This window comes from Octopus bimaculoides, unplaced genomic scaffold (genome assembly GCF_046866305.1).
Source record: "Octopus bimaculoides isolate indiv1 unplaced genomic scaffold, ASM4686630v1 contig218, whole genome shotgun sequence".
Classification (NCBI taxonomy): Eukaryota; Metazoa; Mollusca; class Cephalopoda; order Octopoda; family Octopodidae; genus Octopus; species Octopus bimaculoides.
The window spans coordinates 34-20,971 of record NW_028315467.1 but is presented as its reverse complement, the minus strand read 5'-3'; the positions used below and the strand labels follow the sequence as shown (position 1 = coordinate 20,971).

At 37.1% G+C, this 20,938-nt stretch overlaps 1 protein-coding gene across 3 annotated transcripts; it reads left to right on the top strand.

Annotated features, from left to right (window-relative positions):
• Window positions 1-19: 19 nt before the first annotated feature.
• LOC149129003 (cytochrome b5 reductase 4-like) lies at window positions 20-18,433 on the top strand. Of its 3 annotated transcripts, none has more exons than XM_089346841.1 (15): window positions 20-507; window positions 3,778-4,124; window positions 5,210-5,310; window positions 5,543-5,621; window positions 6,703-6,753; window positions 7,669-7,705; window positions 9,046-9,197; window positions 10,423-10,455; window positions 10,976-11,089; window positions 12,164-12,304; window positions 14,135-14,287; window positions 14,995-15,148; window positions 16,133-16,219; window positions 16,964-17,134; window positions 17,831-18,433. In XM_089346841.1, the coding sequence occupies exons 2-15, from the start codon at window positions 3,854-3,856 to the stop codon at window positions 17,883-17,885; spliced, it is 1,599 nt and encodes a 532-aa protein (XP_089202967.1). In that variant the 5' UTR covers window positions 20-507; window positions 3,778-3,853; the 3' UTR covers window positions 17,886-18,433. The 3 variants fall into 3 exon arrangements, with proteins under 3 accessions (XP_089202967.1, XP_089202969.1, XP_089202968.1); XM_089346843.1 differs by lacking the exon at window positions 20-507 and adding an exon at window positions 1,827-1,961; XM_089346842.1 differs by lacking the exon at window positions 20-507 and adding an exon at window positions 2,462-2,596.
• The last annotated feature ends 2,505 nt before the right edge of the window (window positions 18,434-20,938 follow it).

The window sequence follows — 20,938 nt, the reverse complement described above, 5'->3', positions numbered from 1 at the left end:
TCAACATCGAAGCGTTCCCGCTATTAGACTGCCTCTTACCAAGCATGACAGCGACCAAGCAAGACGTCTAAGCAAGCTCTCCCATTTGAGCGTGGTTGAACCAAGTTGTCTCTATAACGACACCAGCTCGAAGAACCGTACATCTACATTTCAGGCTACTCTAAAACCGGACAATTAGAAGCTGTTTTATTTTCCACCGTACAATAAATATTTGTTGTTGTTGATCAGTTTGGAGTTTCTGCGTTCAGTTCTCTTCCAATTTAATGTAGGAAAGTTAGGTGTATATCTAAAGATATATAACCCACTCTCCTAAATCTCATTAGGTACAAACACCGATTTTCTGGACACTGATTTTCCGGAACCTCTTATGTTCTGCACTAATTCACGAGTAGGAACTTCAAATTCCCGCGGCCGCTAGAATAGTTTACTGATACCTTGCGCAGTACAGAATTAATGAACATGTATCATTTATACTAATTTACAAATACCTGTATGCCATTTAATTACGTAAGTAAGCTTAATATTTGTTTAATTTTCAGTGTGACCACTCTGGGTTCGGAAAAATAAGTAAGCCTAATCCGGAATGGATTTGGAACCAAAGTTTCTGGGAAATCAATGTTGTTTCTCTACTAGATAATAAAAGTACACGTACTATAATATTAATTGTTACATTATTTGGCAAACGAAAGATCGCCTATTATTTCAGGTATTGCACAAGAGAAATGGATACTTTCGGTGTAAAAGTGTGACAATTATAAATCGTAAAAACAGATAAGGTCTGCCGTGCGATGATGAGGAAAAGATAGGGGTAGTATTTTGGGGGATAGAAATGACATCACGGGGAGAAAAGTTAGTAAAAATGTCACGTTTCATTTAAGTCCCTTAGATCGTAGGAGTAATTGTCAGTATGTGTCTTGTACACAACGACATCATTAATTAATGACATCACACGTGTAAAAAAATCTTTCATAAAAACAATGAAAGAAAAAGCGAAAACAACTGAAAAATGTGTTGATTTTTTCCGTCTTCTTCTGGATCCAATATTTTCGTTCTCGAGTTTAAATTAACATTTTAATTTTTAAATCACATTAGACTGTCACCTGCCTACTGCCAATCTTAGAGTGTCCCTGTTAGGGACTGCCCTCTCTTTTACTGATTCTGAGTGAAAAATAAATCCAAAAATTTGAATACAAAATTAAAATTTTAAAAAGTCCGGATTTTTATTTTAGGACGGTAGCATACCTACACAAGTGTGCTCCACCAACTTTGTTTCCTCGTAACTTTCAGAAACATCGATATTTTTAATGTTATTGCATGCGAAATCTTAGTAATATAAGGCTATTCTTTTGTAAGTTATCCTGGTGGTTGAAACAATTGGGAATGTGTATCCTATATGATGCTTGGACTCCTGTGTCATCTAAAAGCTTGGGCATTGAACAGTTGTCTAGGTTTAGGGACCCAATGCTGGTCTATGTATACTGTAGCTTACTGTCAATACGTATATACTATAGGACTAAAATGCTGTTAAGACGTTCCTGATGGACGCTAGGGAAACATGTATGTATCACATGTGATATATAGAGCAGCCTACTTTCTATCACACATAACAGTCTAGGTATTACAATGCATAGGCATAGTTATTTCGGTAAATTTTGGGAAGTACCGCCGCACGAGTTTCACTAAGAAAAAAAAATACCTCGGATTTTTTGTCTGGAATTAAGTACCCTCATCTCCTAATGTGCCGCAAACCCCTTATTTTTTTTTCGAAAAAAAAAAAAAAAAGAGTGGGTGGGAAACGGATCCCGCCCCCATTCCGGAATCGTTGAAAAATTTTTTTACGTTGAATGAATTACGGTGATCGTCTAATATGCCACAAAATACTATTTTTGGTGCGGTAATTTCATCACCCCGTCACCTCCAGCATTTTACAGAAAAACGCTTTCGAGATTATGGATTACATGGTTCGTTATTAAATATGTATTTACTAGTTGACCCGATGTGGACCCGTTGAATATATGAGGCCCTCATTAGTACAACTACACATCAGCCTTCTTACAAAGTTTACATAACGGTCATACACCACCATATTTTCCACTGTTCATATATAACTGATACCATACACCATTTCAGTTATATATATATATATACATCCAACCTGGAATTATATCTCGAGTCATTCTGAGGTCTTGCAGTAGCAGTTAAGCTAAACTTTACTGATGAGGTCGAAACATGCTCCTGGAGTTATCCTCATATTTCCAAATATCAGACTTACTTCCCAATGTCCGCTATTTTTTCAGAAAGATTTCAGATTTGCCTCCCTTGTTTTTTGTTAATCCAATTTGTTATTTTGATAATGATTTTTCTTGACATTTCGTAGCTTATTACATCAAATATGTTTGTGCCCACTTTACTATTCAAATGACTGGAAAAGGTAATAAAGTTGGCCACCAGGAGGTAGCGAACAGTAGGGTGAGGGGTTCAAATAGAAGATGAGAGTCTTCAAATATTCAGAGTTGATGAATGAATCAACCTCTCCGGGCAGCTTGCCTGAAGCAAACCAATTTTTTCCTGCCAGACGTTCTGACCAAGTGATGAGGTACGAACATCTGGCTTCCGTTTTAGTCACATTGGTCTTTTGCTAACTAAATATCTCTTTGCACATGCTATGACTACAGATGACAGCAGTAGTTCAGTAACTGAGTTGGTTGATCCTGGCTGTCGACGGTTTTTTTGTCTGTTCATCTGTTCAGCATCTAGTGATATTTGCCATTGATTTCATACGTTCAGTTACCATAGTAGTTCTCATCCACTATGCTGCATCCTGTGATTGCAACGTATCCTGGCTTAGGTAGGTTACATGCTAATTAACCTATAACAGGGATTGTGACAGGTGCTACTACTCAGAGTTAGAATAGACCTGGGAACAGTATTGTCTAAGAGGTTATTTAACACTCTTCATAACCCTGGGGCTCTGGAACCAAGACCCTACCATCAGATGCAGTTTAAACTCATACTAAGGACTGATGTATGAATCAATAAAATAATAGTTCATTAATGATTCGTTTAAAGTCATACTGAGGACAGGTGTATGAATTATTGAAATAATTATTAAAAACAGAACCAATAATGAAAATGAACATAAAAAAGAAATAAAATAAATTTTTATTTATTACACACTTTGAAAATGTTAACCCTTTTGCGTTCAAATTACTCTGCCAAATGTGAAGCTTATTTATTCATGTTGTTTTGAATTAATCATGTATTGTCTCATGGCTTTGAGATTTTGATGATGTTATTGTCTATTTTTAGAATGGCATTATAGGGTAGATGTTAGAGCTTAGATCAAGCCAGTTTGACCATAAAACAGGAGGTATATTTTGGCTGGATATGGCCATTTTAAACGCTACAGGGTTACAGCAACTATCTACAGTAAAGCTTGTCTGTCTTTATATTACTGGCATAAAAGACACACAGGCATGTTAGATGCACCTCACCCCAGTTTCAACAACACATATCCAGGAAAAAATTTTTTAGTACATTCAGGAACAAAATTAGCTTATGGAAGGTTCAACTTTGCATGTAGGGCCCAAAGTGAGGTATTTTTCTTTTCATTTGTTTTTTATTTTGGAAAATGTGCATCTTATATGCCATCATATATGGTATTTCTGCCACATGATGGTGTTTTACCCAATTTATTGTTGCCTAAACATTCGTTTTTCATTTATTTGGAACTATATTTTTCTTTTTCTTTGCTTTTATTTTAAATATTCTTTGCAGATAATTCAAACTGGGGTGTGGCAAGTCTCGATCAAGACCAGTTAGTCCTAACGGTGCAGGTAGAAATAATAGCTGCATGGACAAGTCAGTTGACAAACAGCAAGCTGCAAAGAACATGATTCCTCAGTTTCCTGCTGCCAATTCCCAGCAGCGTTCTTCATCATCTTCGATGTCTTCGGGTGGACGCAACAAAGTTGCTCTGAAGGAATGCCGATCTTTAATGGACTGGATACGCTTATCACGAAGTGGTGAAGACCTTACTGGAATCGGGGGAAAGGTAATTGATGTCACCCCAGAAGAACTGCGGAAACACAATACTGAGAATGATGCATGGATGGCTATAAGAGGTAAATATTTTTCCTTTAGTTTACCATTAATAAATTCCTTTGAAATACTCAACAAAGCTATATAAGTCATGTGTGTTTTCGCCCGTGATTTGATAAGCAGTGCCAAGTTTTACAATTCTGTAAATAATAATAATAATAATAATAATATTTTATAAGCTTAAAGCTTATAAGCAATCATTGGTTTTCTTTAATCAAGACATGTTGATTGCTAATGAGTTTTAAGCTCATAAAAAATTATCATATAAATCTGTTGTAACGTAATTTGTTATGTACAATAAATAAGATAACCAGACAACAGTAAAAACAACGCAATGGACTAACAAATCTCTTTACAAACCAACGAACAATATTCCTTGTGAATTGACCAACCGACACCTTCTGACTTCACTGCAAACTAACATGAACTTTACTTGATTCCAAACTCTGAATCTCACTTGGATTGTTACCATTTATACTTTACTCGGACCAGTCTATCTCTCACAAGGGGGCATCGTGACTCTCATCACAGCAAAATCATACTTGATAAATATTGGGTTCAAATTTTGGCACAGGGCTGGCAATTTCCCGAGAGTGGGGTTGTCAGTTCTATTGACCCCCAGTGCTCAACTGGTACTTATTTTGTTGACCCCACCCAAAAGAATAAAAGGCAGAGTCAGCATCAGTGGAATTTGAACTCAGAATGTAAAGATGGACAAAATGTGAGTAAGCATTTTGCCCGGCATGCTAACAATTCTGCCAGCTCACTGCCTTGTTCATATAATTAATATTGGTCTCAAAATTTTGCACAAGGCCAGCAATTTCGTGGGTGGGGGAGGGGATAATTTGACTATATTGATCCCAGTGCTCAACTGGTACTTATTTTATCAACCCCGAAAGGATGAAAGGTAAAATGATGATGATGATGATGCAACTCCATACCCCTTATATTGTGTTCGTATGTAACATTACATACAAGATGAAGGAAACTGGACTTCACTGTGTAAATGGTTTGGCTCATTGTTTGTTTTTTATTTTGATGTTCGCCATTTTATGTACATAATACAAAAGATCACTGACATTTATGAATAGTTTATGATTTCTTTCAGGTAGAGTATATAATGTCACACCATATATGGAGTATCATCCTGGAGGTATTGCTGAGTTAATGCGTGGTGTCGGTAAAGATGGAACCCAGCTGTTTGATGAGGTAAAAACATTTAATTTCTTTTGTCGCTTTAAAAGATTCAAGCATTTTTGCTTCAACTCTTTAACCCTTTAGCATTTAAACTGGCCATATCCGGCCAAAATATTCTACCTGTTTTGTCTTCAAGCTGGCATTTTTCTCCACTAAGTTCTTTAAAAAAATGAACATTAATTCATTTTGTAGTATCTGAGAAAAGTGAATGTTCTTCGTTTCATCTGTGATTCTATTTATTTAGATCCATCGTTGGGTTAATGTCAATTCTATGCTTGAGAAGTGTTACATTGGACAGTTGAAGAGTGAACAGATCTTTGAAAGTAAGTGTTGTTTTATGCATTTCTTTTAATACATAATTTTAGGTGGGTAGGGAGTAGAATAAAGTACCAGGCAAATACTGAATTTCAATATTTCTTATTTGAAACCATTATTGTTATTATTATTATTATTATTATTGAGTGAGAGAGCAGTGCATGCCATCAAAGTGACACTGGGGTAGAATATATGAAGCCCAGTATACCCATCATGACTACCCATTTGATAAGGGTACACCAGGCACATGCATCACAACCCTGTATATGCAACATGGTGATCTCATAGCAAGATAAACAGTGCTCGACCTTGCAGGTGGGCCTAATTAGAATTTTCTTCAGGTTGAGTTGCTCATCTCGCTCAAAAGGTCCCTGAATAAGGGACTTTTTAAAGATGTTGAACAAAGATGTTTAAAGATGTTGAGCAAAGATGTTTAAAGATGTTGAGCAATGTTTAAAGATGTTGAACAAAACACAGATGTTTTCAAAGGTAAATAATCCAAACCCCCAAAGAATTCCTCTCAATACATGGCTATGATGCTCCCCCACTACTTCTGCTCGTGATCAGAGATGCACATATCGTCAGCCACGAAGGGACATGCTCAACTGGTTAAGGTCAAACAACTGACAAGCAAATCTGTGGTATTGAGCAGAATATTTGCTGTAGTCCATCTTTTTATACCAAGACAAAACAATGTACATGATAACACTTCCATTCAGTTAAGGTCAGAAGCCATGAGAGCCACTGCCTGGTACTGCATCAGGGCATTTATTCTTATTTTTGTTACTATTATTATTATTGAGGTTAAGGTGGCGAGCTGGCAGAATTGTCAGCTCGTTAAGCAAAATGCTTAGCGGTATTTCACCTGCTTTTACATTCTGAGTTTAAATTCCGCCGAGGTCGACTTTGCCCCAGTGTGTTTTGGCTTGGTTTCTATGGCTGGATGCCCTTCCTAATGTCAACCACTCTACAGAATATACTGGGTGTCTTTTCTGTACCATCAACATGGATGCCAGGCAGTTCTTACGATTATAATGAATAAACATGTCACACAAATTATAATATGTTTCTCTTATTTCCATTTTTCAGAGAAAAATTTCAGTTCAAGACTAAACTTTCCCACTCCTGTGTTACCTCCAGGTAAAAAAATTATAAATTTTGGTATCAGATTTTTAAAAGTATTTTTAAGAAGGTCTTTCTGTTTTTTTAAAAAAATTTTTTTATTGAGGACAAAGGTAGCAAGCTGGCAGAATCATTAGCTCATTGGGCAATATGCTTAGCAGCATTTCATCTGCCTTTATGTTCTGAGTTTGAACACCGCCAAGGTTGACTTAGCCTTTCATCCTTTCGGGGGTCGTTAAAATAAACACCAGTTGAGCACTGGGGTCGATGTAATCGACTTACTTCCTCCCCAAACTTGCTGGCCTTGTGTCAAAATTTGAAATCATTATTTTTTTTTTCTTTTAATTGTTTTAGTCGTCTGACTGGGGCCATGCTGGAGCACTGCCTTTTAGTCAAAGAAATCGACTGCTGGACTTATTCTTTGTAAGTCTGGTACTTATTCTATCAGTCTCTTCTGGTGAGCTGGTAGGTTACGGAGACGTAAACACACCAACATCAGTTGTCAAGCGATGGTGAGGGCAGTGACAAACACAAACATACACACACACACATAAATATATACATATATATACATATATATATTTTTATATATATATATATATATATATATATATATATATATATGACAGGCTTCTTTCAGTTTCCATCTACCAAATCCACTCACAAGGTTTTGGTTGGCTTGAAGCTATAGTAGAAGACACTTGCCCAAGGTACCACACGGTGGGACTGAACCTAGAACCACATGGTTGGGAACCAAGCTTTTTACCACACAGCCACTCATGCGTCTGTAACAATTGTTCATTTGACTTGGTAAGATGAAAAATTATTTGATTTATGAATGTAACAGTTTCATCTTTATACTGGTACATTACTAATTATTTTCTACTCACTACTATTATAATTAATTATTATAATATGTTTTTTTATTATCAGTTTTTAAAGAACCGCCTGCCACTAGCAAACAACCAAGGTAAGTCCAATAGATCTTTGATTCCAATAGTTATAGAGTTAAACCCTTAATATTATAGCTGAATAAAGGCAGTGAGCAGCCAGAATCCTTACTGCACCAGACAAAATACTTAACAGTCACTGAGATCAGTTTTGTCTTTCATCCTTTTGGGGCTCATTAAAATAAGTACCAGTTGAGCATTGGGGTCGATGAAATTCACTCACACTTCCCCTCAAAATTGTTTGCCTTATGCCAAAATTAGAAAAATATTGTATTTGAATATTACAGAAAATTAAAGTACAGATTGTGATTAGTTACAAATATACAGTGGAGCCTGGTGCAATCCTCTGGTTTACCAGCTCCTGTCAAACCATCCAATCCATGCCAGCTTGGAAGATGGATGTTAAATGATGATGATAACCGTGGGAAAACTAGCATTAATTTCTCTTAGTCCTTTGTTTTAAATTCAAGCCATTTATTTCTATATGCAGTTGTAATCATCATCGTCGAATAATGTCCGCTTTCCATGCTAGCATGGGTTGGACGATTTGACTGAGGACTGGTGAACCAGAAGGCTACACCAGGCTCCAATCTGATTTGGCAGAGTTTCTACAGCTGGATGCCCTTCCTAATGCCAACCACTCCAAGAATGTAGTGGGTGCTTTTACGTGCCACCGGCACGAAGGCCAGTCAGGCGGTACTGGCAACGGCCACGCTCAAAATGGTGTATTTTACGTGCCACCTGCACAGGAGCCAGTCCAGCAGCACTGGCAACGATCTCGCTCGAATGTCTTTACATGTGCCAGGAAGGCGACGGTGCCATCACGATTAATATTTCTATAATATATGTATCAAAGTCTGCTGCACAGTGGCACCCATTTGATGTTCAGTTAATAGACATCATCAGCTATTCTCTGTACAATACAAATTTGTACGGATTTTATACAGGTTCATGTATTTCCCAGCATACAAGTTGATGTAGTATGTAGTCTAAACATTCAAACATAATCACCATCTTTCCAAATTCAACTGCATTTCACATGGAACTCTTGTGCCTATGAAGTCATCGTGGTGTATAAGTCGACCTGCTTCTTTTGGCTGTAAATTTTGGTCTGAAGAATTTGACTTGTACGTCAGAAAATATGGTAATTCACTGATTATCTCAGAGATTATCTGGAAAGATGATTGGGGAGTTTTGTTTTTGTTAATGTTCTCTTAATAATCCCCTTTGTGGACTGATTTCTACTGATTTTAGTTGATAAAATAGTTGTGGTATTCTTTTTAGTTTGTTTCTTTCAATTATATTAATGTTACTGAATCTATTTAATTTATTGATTACAATATTGTAAATCTATTTTCAGTTCTGATTGGTTCCAGAGTGAAACCTCAGTTACAGTAGTTCTCTATACACATTGCACTTCTATGAAATCAGAATATGTTATTGTTGATCGTAATGATAATGACTTACATCTTTATACATTTATTAAACCAAAAATGTTTAAAATGCACATCAGTAAGTACAATTTTAACCAATCTCATAGAAAATGAAAACTTTAGACTATTGAATTTAGTTTTGAAAATTTTATTTCATAAGACAGTCATAAGTGATAATTCCTGTTTGGGGTTATAAATTTTGAGAAAGCATGCATACATGTAGTATATATGGGAGGGTGAGTAGCAGAGAGGTGGAAACAAAGGAATGTGTAAGGAAATTGTAGAGTGCAAGGAAGGAGCAAACCAAGACAAACCATGACCCTCGCAAGTGTGAGCAGATAGAAGATCAACTTATGTGAAGGCAGGAACTAATTATTTTCTAACACTTTCATTCTTTCTTGATAATTGGTTATTAGCATACTGTTGGTTAAAACAAAATTGTCTACCCCATCTGCTGAAGAAAAACAGGAAAAACAAAACATTCCATGAATGTCTTCTAAACTAACTTCATATGTTTAATTTTATTAATTTTTACCTTGGGTTATGTCATGCTGGTAATTTCAAATAAGGATGAAACGGTACTATACGTGGTTGCATATGATGAGAAAATTTAAGATCTTTGTAATGAGGAGAGGAAAAAAGTTAAATGTATATATTCTTTGCATCTTCTTTGTTACTCTTAGATTTAAAATTCTAACTTATAATAATTTAGTAGGGATTATCTCCATTACAACAACTACTGCCAGGGCACATCATGTGTTCAAATAAAATTATTTTTTGAAATCACCAAAAAGAAATTATTATTTTTAGAGAGAGAAAGTGATGTGCAAGAAGAATGAATGATTTTCTATACTGATAGCATGTGTGTACATCATTGATTTTAGTTAACTAAATATTATCACTTCAAAAGCTAATATTTTAAACATTAAGGATGAAACCTTCTCTCTCTGCATATATAAGCATTGTTTCACACTCTGAAATTTCAAAGAAGATCCCCCCCCCACCCACCTTTACCAGGTTTTCTTCTCTGAACATGGACATTAACTGTATGCATAAAAGACACATACCCTCATGCCGGTCTCCCTCAGCGCATAGATATACAAGCATCATACATGTCCAGGACATTACATGATATCCACAAACTTATCATGCAACAAACTCATAATTTTTTATTCCCATAAACTAGACTTGATGTCAAAATATGTGTGAGATGCATGAAACTCCAAACACAAACAAAATCCATAATGATGGTCGAGGCAACATTTAGTGAGTATTTATTAATCTTTGCTTTATTTATATTTTAGATTTAACAGAAGAAATTACATCTACTTACAAAGGTTTGTGAATTTTTAATTTATAGTTTTATTTTTTTTGTCCCTGTTAAAATGATTAGAGGGGACACAAGGCCAATAAAATTTAATTGGAGTAGTTTGGGGGGAATTCATTATAAAATGTTATTGTTGGTACAGGTGTGGCTGTGCAGTAAGAAGTTTACTTCCCAAGCTCATGGTTCCAGGTTCAGTCCTTCTGTGCAGCACCTTGGGCAAATGTCTTCTGCTCAGGCCTCAGGGACTTATGTAAACAGGAGTAGACATTGTAAGCTTTGTTTGGCAGAGAAGACATGTATCCTAAAAAACTCACTTGACTTGGGAACCTTTTTAAACTCAAGGGAAGAAGTGTTTAGCCAATGCCCACAATCTTGGAACCACCCAGATGTTGAATAAAACAACTACATCTCCTTCCTAGAACACCACCACAGATGGAGCTGGAATTTTAGATAAATCAACAATAGCAGCATCTTAGAACACCACAAATCCTCATGGAGTATCTAAATGGATAATGGGTTTGTCGTTTCAGTGACAGTGATGCAGTCAGGAGCTGTTCAAATTGTTCTTAAGAAAGAAAATCCTTTAATTCATTGGCCTTCATTAGGAGAAATCCTTGAACAAAATTTCACAAAGACTCACCCAGGTCAGTTTGTTTTACATTGTTTTGTTTCAATTTATTATTATTTTTAATTCATCATCATCATATGTCCATTTTCTATGCTGGCATGAGTTAGACGGTTTGACAAGAGTTGGCCAGCTGAAGAGCTGCCCAGGCTCTATGCCTGTTTTGGCATGATACTGTGGCTGGATGCCCTTCCTAATGCCAACTACTTTACAGAGTGTACTGGGTGCTTTTACTCAGCACCGGCATGGGTGCATTTACACGACACTGGCATCCATGAGCCCAAACTTTCTTGTCATTTAATGTTTGGCTTTCCATGCTTATATATGTATGTGTGTGTTACTGTTTCCTTGCCTTGACTTCATGTGATAACTGTAAATGAATGTTCCTGTCATGTCCTTTGTTTCCAATCTTCAATGAAAAACATGTCGGGTCATGGAGAAATATTACCTTGCTTGGAAATAGGTGAGGATTTACGACAAGAAGTGCATCTAACTGTAAAAAGAAAATCCACCTCAGCAAATTCTGTCTGACCCATGCAAGCACGGAAAAGTGGATGTTAAAATGATGAGGATGATTAAATATTCGTATTATTTATCTTAACAATAATTAAAAATAAGATTCTTTAAATTAATTTATAAAAGTGTGGCTGTGTGGTAAGAAGCTTGCTTTCCAGCCACATGGTTCTGGGTTCAGTCCCACTGCATGGCATCTTTGGCAATTGTCTTCTATGATACCCTCATATCGACTAAAGCCTTGTGAGTGGATTTGGTAGACCAAAACTGAAAGAAGTCTATCGTAGATATATATTTGTGTGTGTGCACATGTGTGTCTGTCCCAACTGGTGTTGGTGTGTTTATGTTCCCATAACTTAGCAGTGCAGCAAAAGAGAACGATAGAATAAGTACCAGGCTTCAAAAAAAAGTACTGGGATCGATTCGTTCAATTCAAAAGTCTTCAAGGTGACGCCCCAACATGGCCACAGACTAATGGGTGAAACAAGAAGTAAAAGATAAGAGATAAGATATTTAAAATGTAAAAATTTAAAAAATGTATTTTTTTTTTTCCCTAAAATAATTTTTATATGTGTTTCAGAAACTCTTTCAAGAGATTGTATCATAGACACAGTGAAGCAATTAACACATGACACTAAATTATTCCGAATATCATTACCAGAAGGTTGTTTAATGACTGTACCAATTGGATTTCATTTACGCGTTTATCACACAATTTCAGGTAAGTCAGCTTTTTGACGTTAATGATAGGCTTGAATTAATGACTGCAGCAATACAAGTCAGCTTCTTCTGTCCCTGTATCTTTCTTTTGTATTGCTCTGTATTATACCCAACTTTTGTTGAGGTGGTGGTGGTGTCTTATGGGTACTTGGTGACCTCACTCATGCTGGTGCCACATAAAAACCACCCAGTACATTCTGTGAAGGGCATCCAGCTGTAGAAAACATGCTAAAGCTGACATTGGAACTTGGTGCAACTGTCTGACCCTTTCGTTTTATATTTATATTGAACCGTCCAATCCATGCCAGTGTGGAAAACGAAATGTTAACGATGGTGATGGTGATGGAACATCTCAAAAAAAGCCATTATATGATGATGATGATCATCATCATTTAACATCCGTTTTCTATGCTGGCATGTGTTGGATGGTTTGACAAGGCGCTGGCAAACCAGAGAGCTGCACCAGGCTCCATGTCTGTTTTGACATGGTTTCTATGGCTGGATGCCCTTCCTAATGTGTGTTTTTACACAGCACTGGCACAGGTATGTTTACATGGCGCCAGCATGGGTGCTTTTTATGTGGCACCAGAATTCGCAAGCAGATGATTCATTGGCAGAAGAAATGACAAAAATGCATGCTTGTCATAATTTTCAGGGAAGTGCAAACGTATACACAGACACATATATGTGCATACACACACACACATACTCACATAAATTTACATCAAAAAGATCAAAGGTCTTTCCCAAGCCATAGGCCCTAAGGCTGGTTTCCAAGACTCTGGAGTATACGTATCCTTGCCTCCTTGGGCAGGATGTTGGTCCATTGCAGAGTTACTCACTTTTGCCACCTGAGTAGACTGGAACAATGTGAAATGAAGTGTTTTGCTCAAGAACACAAAGTATCACCCCCAGTCCAGGAATCGAAACCGCAATCTTACAGTCATGAATGCAACACCCTAACCACTAAGCCATGCACTTTCACATATATGTACAAACACTTACACATACACAGAAATATATATCTGACTGGCTCCTGGGCCAGTGATACGTAAAAAGCACCATTCAAGCATGGTCGTTCCCAGTGTCCCCTGACTGGCTCCGGTGCCAGTGCCACATAAAAAGCACCCACTACACCCTTGGAGTGGTTGGCATTAGGAAGGGCATCCAGCTGTAGAAACCTTACCAAATCAGATTGGAGCCTGGTGCAGCCTCCTGGCTTGCCAGTCCTCAGTCAAACCGTCCAACCCATGCCAGCATGGAAAGCAGACGTTAAACGATGATGATGATGATATTTGAAAGTCTATGAGAATTACTTAATACAGTTTTGAAGTGTAAAGGTGATTTTTTTTTTTGTTTTTTTTTAAAAACAATCTTATGAAATCTTTTATCAGTATGTTACGTTTTTCAGAAGAATTTTTTACTAGTGTGTGACCACTTTCAATTAACCATTACAAACACACATGCTATGCACCTATATATACAGGTAGACGTAGGTATGCACATACCTGTACGTATATATGCATATACTCATTTATTATTTGTTATATATTTACATATACACACGCTAATACACGACTTATAATACCCAATCCTGTTCATACAACGACTGTGGCAAACTAGTCGGCATACAGCACTTACTCGGTATTACCTGTATCCTCCTGGGTTTGGTTAAATCCAATACCCTCCTCAACCTTATATATATATATATTCACATAAATGTAAAAGGCTTCTTTTTGTTTTGGTTGTAATATTAAATGTCTTTGTTTTGTAAATTATCTTGAATATGAAACAAAATTCTTCATTATTTTTTTTTTATCTTGTCCATCAGATATGGAACTATATCGACAATACACGTTAGTGCTACCATCAATGCAAGCTGAGGATCAGGATATGGCTTCAGACCAAGGCCATTTTCTATATCTCATGATAAAGATATACGAGCAGGGAGCATTAACATCCTGGATCAATACACTAAAAAGTGGTCAGTTGGTTTTTGAGTTTCAAAACAAAAGTTCTTACACATTTACGCAAGATTCAAGCAAGCAACAAAGAAACCATTCTTTTTCATTCGAACATAAGTTACATATATTAACAGGCATCATTCTTTCCCCCCTCTCTCTCTCTTTCTCCCCCCCTCTCCTACACACACACATGCGCATCTTTAGATGATTTCTTAAACTCTTTTATTTTCTTAACATTGTTATAGGCGCAGGCATGGCTGTGTGGTAAGAAGCATGCCTCCCAACCACAGGGTTTCAGTCCCACTGCGTGGCACTTTGGGCAAGTGTCTCCTTCTATAGCCTTGAGCTGAGCAAAGCCCTGTGAGTGGATTTGGTAGATAGAAACTGAAATCTCCACCAACAACAACACTACTACCATCACTGCTGCTACTACTACTACTACAGCTACCACTACTAAAACTGCCACCACCACTACTACATCATCATCATAACCACAACCTGTAACAGTTTTGCAAAATTTTTCTAGAATAAATTAATAGCAAATTTGGATTCAGCATCAAAAATTACATCTATATGATACATTAAAAAAATATTTTAAAGTTAATTGTAAACAGTGACAAAAACCAGAAAGATCCTTGGAGTTTTGTTCAGTGTAAGGGAGTTTGTCAAGTAAATAAGACTTGAAATTTTTTTGCATTTTTGATTCCCTATATTCTTTATTTTCTAGGTAGCTCCATTAAATTAAGTTTGTTTGAAGGAAACTTTGATGAAACAAGACTTGAGAAATGCAGCCATTTAATCCTGTTTGCTGCAGGAACTGGTATAACACCAATGATCAGGATTATCTATTATGCCTTAAATGACCCAAAGAAAAATATCAGGTAAAATCCATCTTCCAAGTTTAATGTTCAACTGAATCGTTTATTGATATTTAAAATTCACTGGTATAGCTGTAAGGTAAGAAGTTTGCTTCCTGAGTACAAAGCTTTTAGTTCAATCCCACTGCATGACACCTCGGGCACATGTCTTCTTCTATAGTGCCGGGTCTTCTTCTGTAGCCTTGTCAATGAATTTGCAAGATGGAAACAGTGTCAAAACTTGTTCATCATCACCATCATCATCATGTCCCTTTTTCCATACTGGCATGAGTTGGATGGCTCAGCACGACTTGACAAGCTAGAGAGCTGTGTTGAGCTTTAATGTCTACTTTGGCATAGCTTCTACTGCTGGATGCCTTTCCTAACACCAATCACTTCACAGAGTGTAATGGATATTGTTTTTTTTTGTGTTACCAGCACTGGTGAAATCTCTAAGTACCTGCAAATAAGGAAAAGCGATAGAAAACTCCAGCTAAGTCACAAGTATTTACTCACAATCAACTTTTATTTCTTGTCTTACAAATTTTCAGTGTGGCCACCACCTGCAGCATGGGCAACATCAAGGCAATAAGAGAATTCCTCCCAGATGCATATCAGCATATAACAAGCCACTGTGTTCTTCTTTGGCTGTCTAGTTGAATGCTTTATCGAAGTTTTTCCATTTCCCTTCTATGTCAATATCTTCTGGAATTGCCTCAAGCATTCTTTAGTTTCATAATGAACTTGCTTTTGATATGTTGATATGCATCTGGAAAGAATTCTCTTATCACATTGATGTTGCTCATGCTGCAGGTGGTGGCCACATTGAACACTTGTAAGACAGGAAATAAAAGTTGATTGTGAGTAAATACTTGTGACTTAGCTGGAGGTTTCTATTTCTTTTCCTTATTAAAATATTGCATAATGAAATCAGTTCATTCTTTTTGAATAACATCGTATACCATTTTTGGTTTTTATGCTATTTCCATTTCCATTTTATCTTTGTAGATGTGTTAACTTAATTTTCTTTAATAAAACACAAGAAGATATTATATGGCGAGAAGAGTTCAATAAACTATCAAATCAAGATGAAAGGTAATTCAATATTTTTCATAAATATCAATTTATTCATTTAGTGTAACTCATCAATTTTTCTGTATTAGCTTTAATACAATTTTGTTTATCAGTTTATTTGAAGTTTCACCATTTCTCATTAACTTAGCAAAGACAGTGATAGTTTCTTCATACCTGAAGAACATGCGGAAGAGTGGTACCAACCTCAAGTGTTTTTGTAAACTGATCCTTGACACTGCAACATTTTCTGCCTGCACTTTGTAATTTTAAAGTGAGAGTTAATCCATGTAATCTGGTCCGACTCTTTACCCTTGGAGGTCTGACCACAGTGTTTCAGTGGGCTAAGATGGTTGCAGTGACCAACAAGCTGTAGGTTTTACATTGGAGTGGCCTTCCCCTAAATTAATTGTTTTACAGAACTAATTGTGCTGCTCAAGATTATACAAATTACCATATGAATTGGGTGCAGTCATTGTTGTTGGTGTAGAGGAGGTACATGGCTACTCACATTTAGGGGAAGGTGAGAATTGAATCAGTAGTAACTACAAAAAGGTAAATAGTGGTGGAGAGGTACCCACTTTAAGAACTTCACAGTCACAAACAACTCAACAACTCATTTCTATTCAATTTCAATTAACTGCTGATTTTCATTACCACTAATATATATATATATATATATATATATATACATAAAATCCTTGTCTGAATTTGTACTGGTTCATATTTTAATCATGTTGCATTTATTGGGTCTTTTTTTTTCTTCAGATTTCAGGTAAAATATGTATTATCACAGCCTGATAGTCAATGGTCTGGTCCTGTTGGTCATTTAAATGAAGAGTTGGCTAATCAGCATATACCTCCATTTACTTCACTTGTTGATCAGAATATGTTAATCTGCGCCTGTGGTCCTTCACCATTCACTGCAAATACTATGAGGTAAATACCTTTGTTGAAATCACCTTCTTAATCATCATCAGTATTCTCAATCAAGTTTCTAGTAATATATGGCTTAGGTCAGGCATGGGAAACCATTTTTGAAAAGTGAGCTACATGAAACATGGCTCATCATCATGGAGGTCACATGATTAAAAAGAAAAATGAAATTTGAGGTTGATTTTCCATTGCTGTGCCATTCAGAAAGTTCCATGGGCTGCAGTTTGCCCCTGACTGGGTTAGATTAATTGTTAATGGATAAGCAGAAGTTCAAAGTTTGTAATTGATACAATTATTTCAACCTAGGACCTCTCACACCTAAATGAACCCAGTGGTTCCCAACCATTTTTTTACCTATTTTACTCAGATGGATCCCAATTGCCATTTGATGTTTAAAAAAAGTCCTATTATATTTTTAGAGTTAAATATTAGAAATTGTATAAAGAATTGTTAAGATTCTATGTATTGTGTGTTGTAGGAATATAACCAACTTATTGCTCACAAACTTTAACACCAAAATCTCATACAAACCCTGTTTGAGAACCACTACCCTTCACCAACCCATGTAGAGAATTTATTTATTACAGTTCCTTTAACGAGTCTCAACCACATTGATTAAATCTAGTTAATTTTGTCATATTTTAACTCTTATCATCCCAGGCATTTTTCTAATAAAAGTTTTTATTTGTATATTTCCAGATTAGCGAGATTACAAGGATACGGTGACCAACATATACATCCATTTTTAGGATAATCCAGCATTTTTCATCTTGAACAAACAGACACTCTCACTCCGTGTAATTGTTGTTTTTCCTCATTTAACCCCAGTATGGCGTCCATAATTGTTGTAACATGCGTACAGTCGCTCATAAAATACAGAACAATTACTCCATGTTGACATCAAAACGATGTTCCGAAGACAAAAGAAGGGAGAAGAGAAAAAACACCATTCCAGTGCCAACAATTGTTTTATGAGCATAGATTTCATAGGGCTGTAGTCTTTACCAGGGGATGAAGTGGGGTTAGAGGTATTGTAGGCATTGAATTTGCTGCCTGTTACTAAGATAAATCATATTTTCAGGTTTAATTATATATTTACTAACATCTTAATTGAAAGGCCATTCATAACAGCTTGGTACAAAGTGAGCGAATGCATGCAGTTGCTTCACCTGCTAGAAATAGCAGTAAAATCTCACTGAAATCACATCCTACTACCCTAATCGAAGAAAGGACACAGTGAATGATGTAATTCCAGTTACATTACAAATAAAAAAATGGCAGATGGTGTTGGACTGTCTTTCACCATTGGGTTGTTTAGTCATGTTTGACATATGAGAACAGCATGCAGCAGTTAAAATGATATTCCTTCTGTAAATTTGCTGTGATTAATCTCATTGTTATAGTGTGTGTGTGTGTGTGTGAGAGAGAGAGAGAGAGAGAGAGAGAGAACATCGGACTGTTAATAAATATTATAAACAGAATTAATGATGTAATATTTTGATTCCAAAATTAAATCCTCAGTTATTTAAGTCTTTCTTTCATATTTGGGTTGGCTAATTATTTTTTTTACATCAAGGCACACAGTGCACATGACTGTGCACTGAGAAGTATGCTTTTCAGCCACATGGTTCTGAGTTCAGTCCCACTGTGTGGCACCTTGGACAAGTGTTTTCCTCTATAGCTCTATTCTGACGAAAACATTGTGAGTGAATTTGGTAGATTGAAGCTGAAAGAAGCAGGCGGGGCTGCACGGTAAGATAGGTGCTGGCATGCCTGTGTGGTAAGAAGTTTGCTTCCCAACCACATTGTTCTAGGTTCAGTCCCACTGCATGGTACCTTGGGCAAGTGCCTTCTACTATAGCCTCAGGCCAACCAAAGCCTTGTGAGTGAATTTGGTAGAAGAAACTGAAAGAAGCCTGTTGAAATGACTTTCTCAGCTTATCAAACTTTAATGTAGGAAAAATTTACAATCTTCTATGTTAATAAACCATTATTGTTCCTGAAGGTTTTTTTTATATACCTTCTATGGACAGCTCGAAGTTTACTAACTTCCTACACCTTGATGCTTGGATCTTACCTGTACACACACACACACACACACACACACATATATTGTATGCGTATCCATGAGCATGCATGTGTGTGTATGTGTGTGCAGTTTCATGTACATTTGTCGTAACAAACAAAAGAAAATATATGCAACACATAATGTATTAATGTTCAATGTATTTGGCTGAAAATCACCCGAATCATTGCTCTGAGAGATTCAGCAAATGGTTCAAATATTTGTATTTGTGCAGAGATATGTATTCAGATAATATATAAATATATATATATGTAAATCATAATGAAGATAATGATGATGATGATGATGATAATGATTATATATCTACATATATATATATATATGTAGGTTGCCCCTGGGAGCTCCTCTATGCTGATGACTTTGCCCTAATTACGGAGTCACTATCAGAACTAGAGGAGAAGTTTCAGGTGTGGAAGCAAGGTCTAGAATTGAAGGGCCTTAGAGTCAACCTAGCTAAAACCAAAATCCTAATAAGTAGGAAGGTAGATAAAACACAAACCCCTTCAGGTAGATGGCCCTGCTCAGTATGTAGAAAAGGAGTAGGTAGTAACTCTATAAGATGTACCCGGTGCAAGCTATGGACACATAAGAGGTGCAGCAACATCAAAGGCAGGTTAACTAGCAAGTTAGTTTTTGTTTGTGGCAGATGTTCAGGTGCAATAAAGACTGTAAACAAACAGGAAACAACTTCTATCTCATTCCAGGGTGAAAAACTAGAGGTAGTCGATAGCTTCCGCTATCTGGGCGACCAAGTTAGTAGTGGGGGTGGGTGTGCTGAAAGTGTAGCTGCTAGAATAAGAATAGCCTGGGCAAAGTTTAGAGAGCTCTTACCCCTGCTGGCGACAAAGGGACTCTCACTCAGAGTAAAAGGCAGACTGTATGACGCATGCGTACGAACAGCCATACTACATGGCAGTGAAACATGGGCTGTAACTGCTGAAGACATACGTAAGCTCGCAAGGAATGAAGCCAGTATGCTCCGTTGGATGTGTAATGTCAATGTGAATACCCGTCAGAGTGTAAGTATCTTGAGAGAAAAGCTGAACATTAGAAGCATCAGTTGTGGCGTGCAAGAGAGACGATTGCGCTGGTATGGACATGTGGTGAGAATGGATGAGGATAGCTGCGTGAAAAAGTGCTACACCCTAACAGTTGAGGGAACCCGTGGAAGAGGTAGGCCCAGGAAGACTTGGGCTGAGGTGGTGAGGCAAGACCTTCGTACATTGGGCCTCACCGAGGCGATGACTACTGACCGAGACCTTTGGAAATGTGCTGTGCGTGAGAAGACCCGGCAAGCCAAGTAAGATCGTTGCCAGTGCCCCTGGACTGGTTCTTGTGCGGGTGGCACATGAGATGCACCATTTTGAGTGTGGCCGTTGCCAGTACCGCCTGACTGGCCCCCGTAGGATTTTTGAGCGAGATCGTTGCCAGTGCCCCTGGAATGGCTTGTGCGGGTGGCACATAAAAGACACCATTTCGAGCGTGGCCGTTTTCGTGCGGGTGACACGTAAAAGCACCCACTACACTCTCTGAGTGGTTGGCGTTAGGAAGGGCATCCAGCTGTAGAAACACTGCCAAATCAGACTGGAGCCTGGTGTTGCCATCCGGTTTCACCAGTCCTCAGTCAAATCGTCCAACCCATGCTAGCATGGAAAGCGGACGTTAAACGATGATGATGATGATGATGATATATATATATATATATGTATAATTATGTGTAT

Excerpts from the sequence above, each read along its gene's own strand:
- LOC149129003 (XM_089346841.1), top strand. The coding sequence starts at position 3,854 with ATGGACAAGTCAGTTGACAAACAGCAAGCTGCAAAGAACATGATTCCT. Across the intron at positions 4,125-5,209 it reads TGCATGGATGGCTATAAGAG|GTAGAGTATATAATGTCACA; the intron begins GTAAATATTTTT and ends GATTTCTTTCAG. Across the intron at positions 7,706-9,045 it reads GCCACTAGCAAACAACCAAG|TTCTGATTGGTTCCAGAGTG; the intron begins GTAAGTCCAATA and ends ATCTATTTTCAG.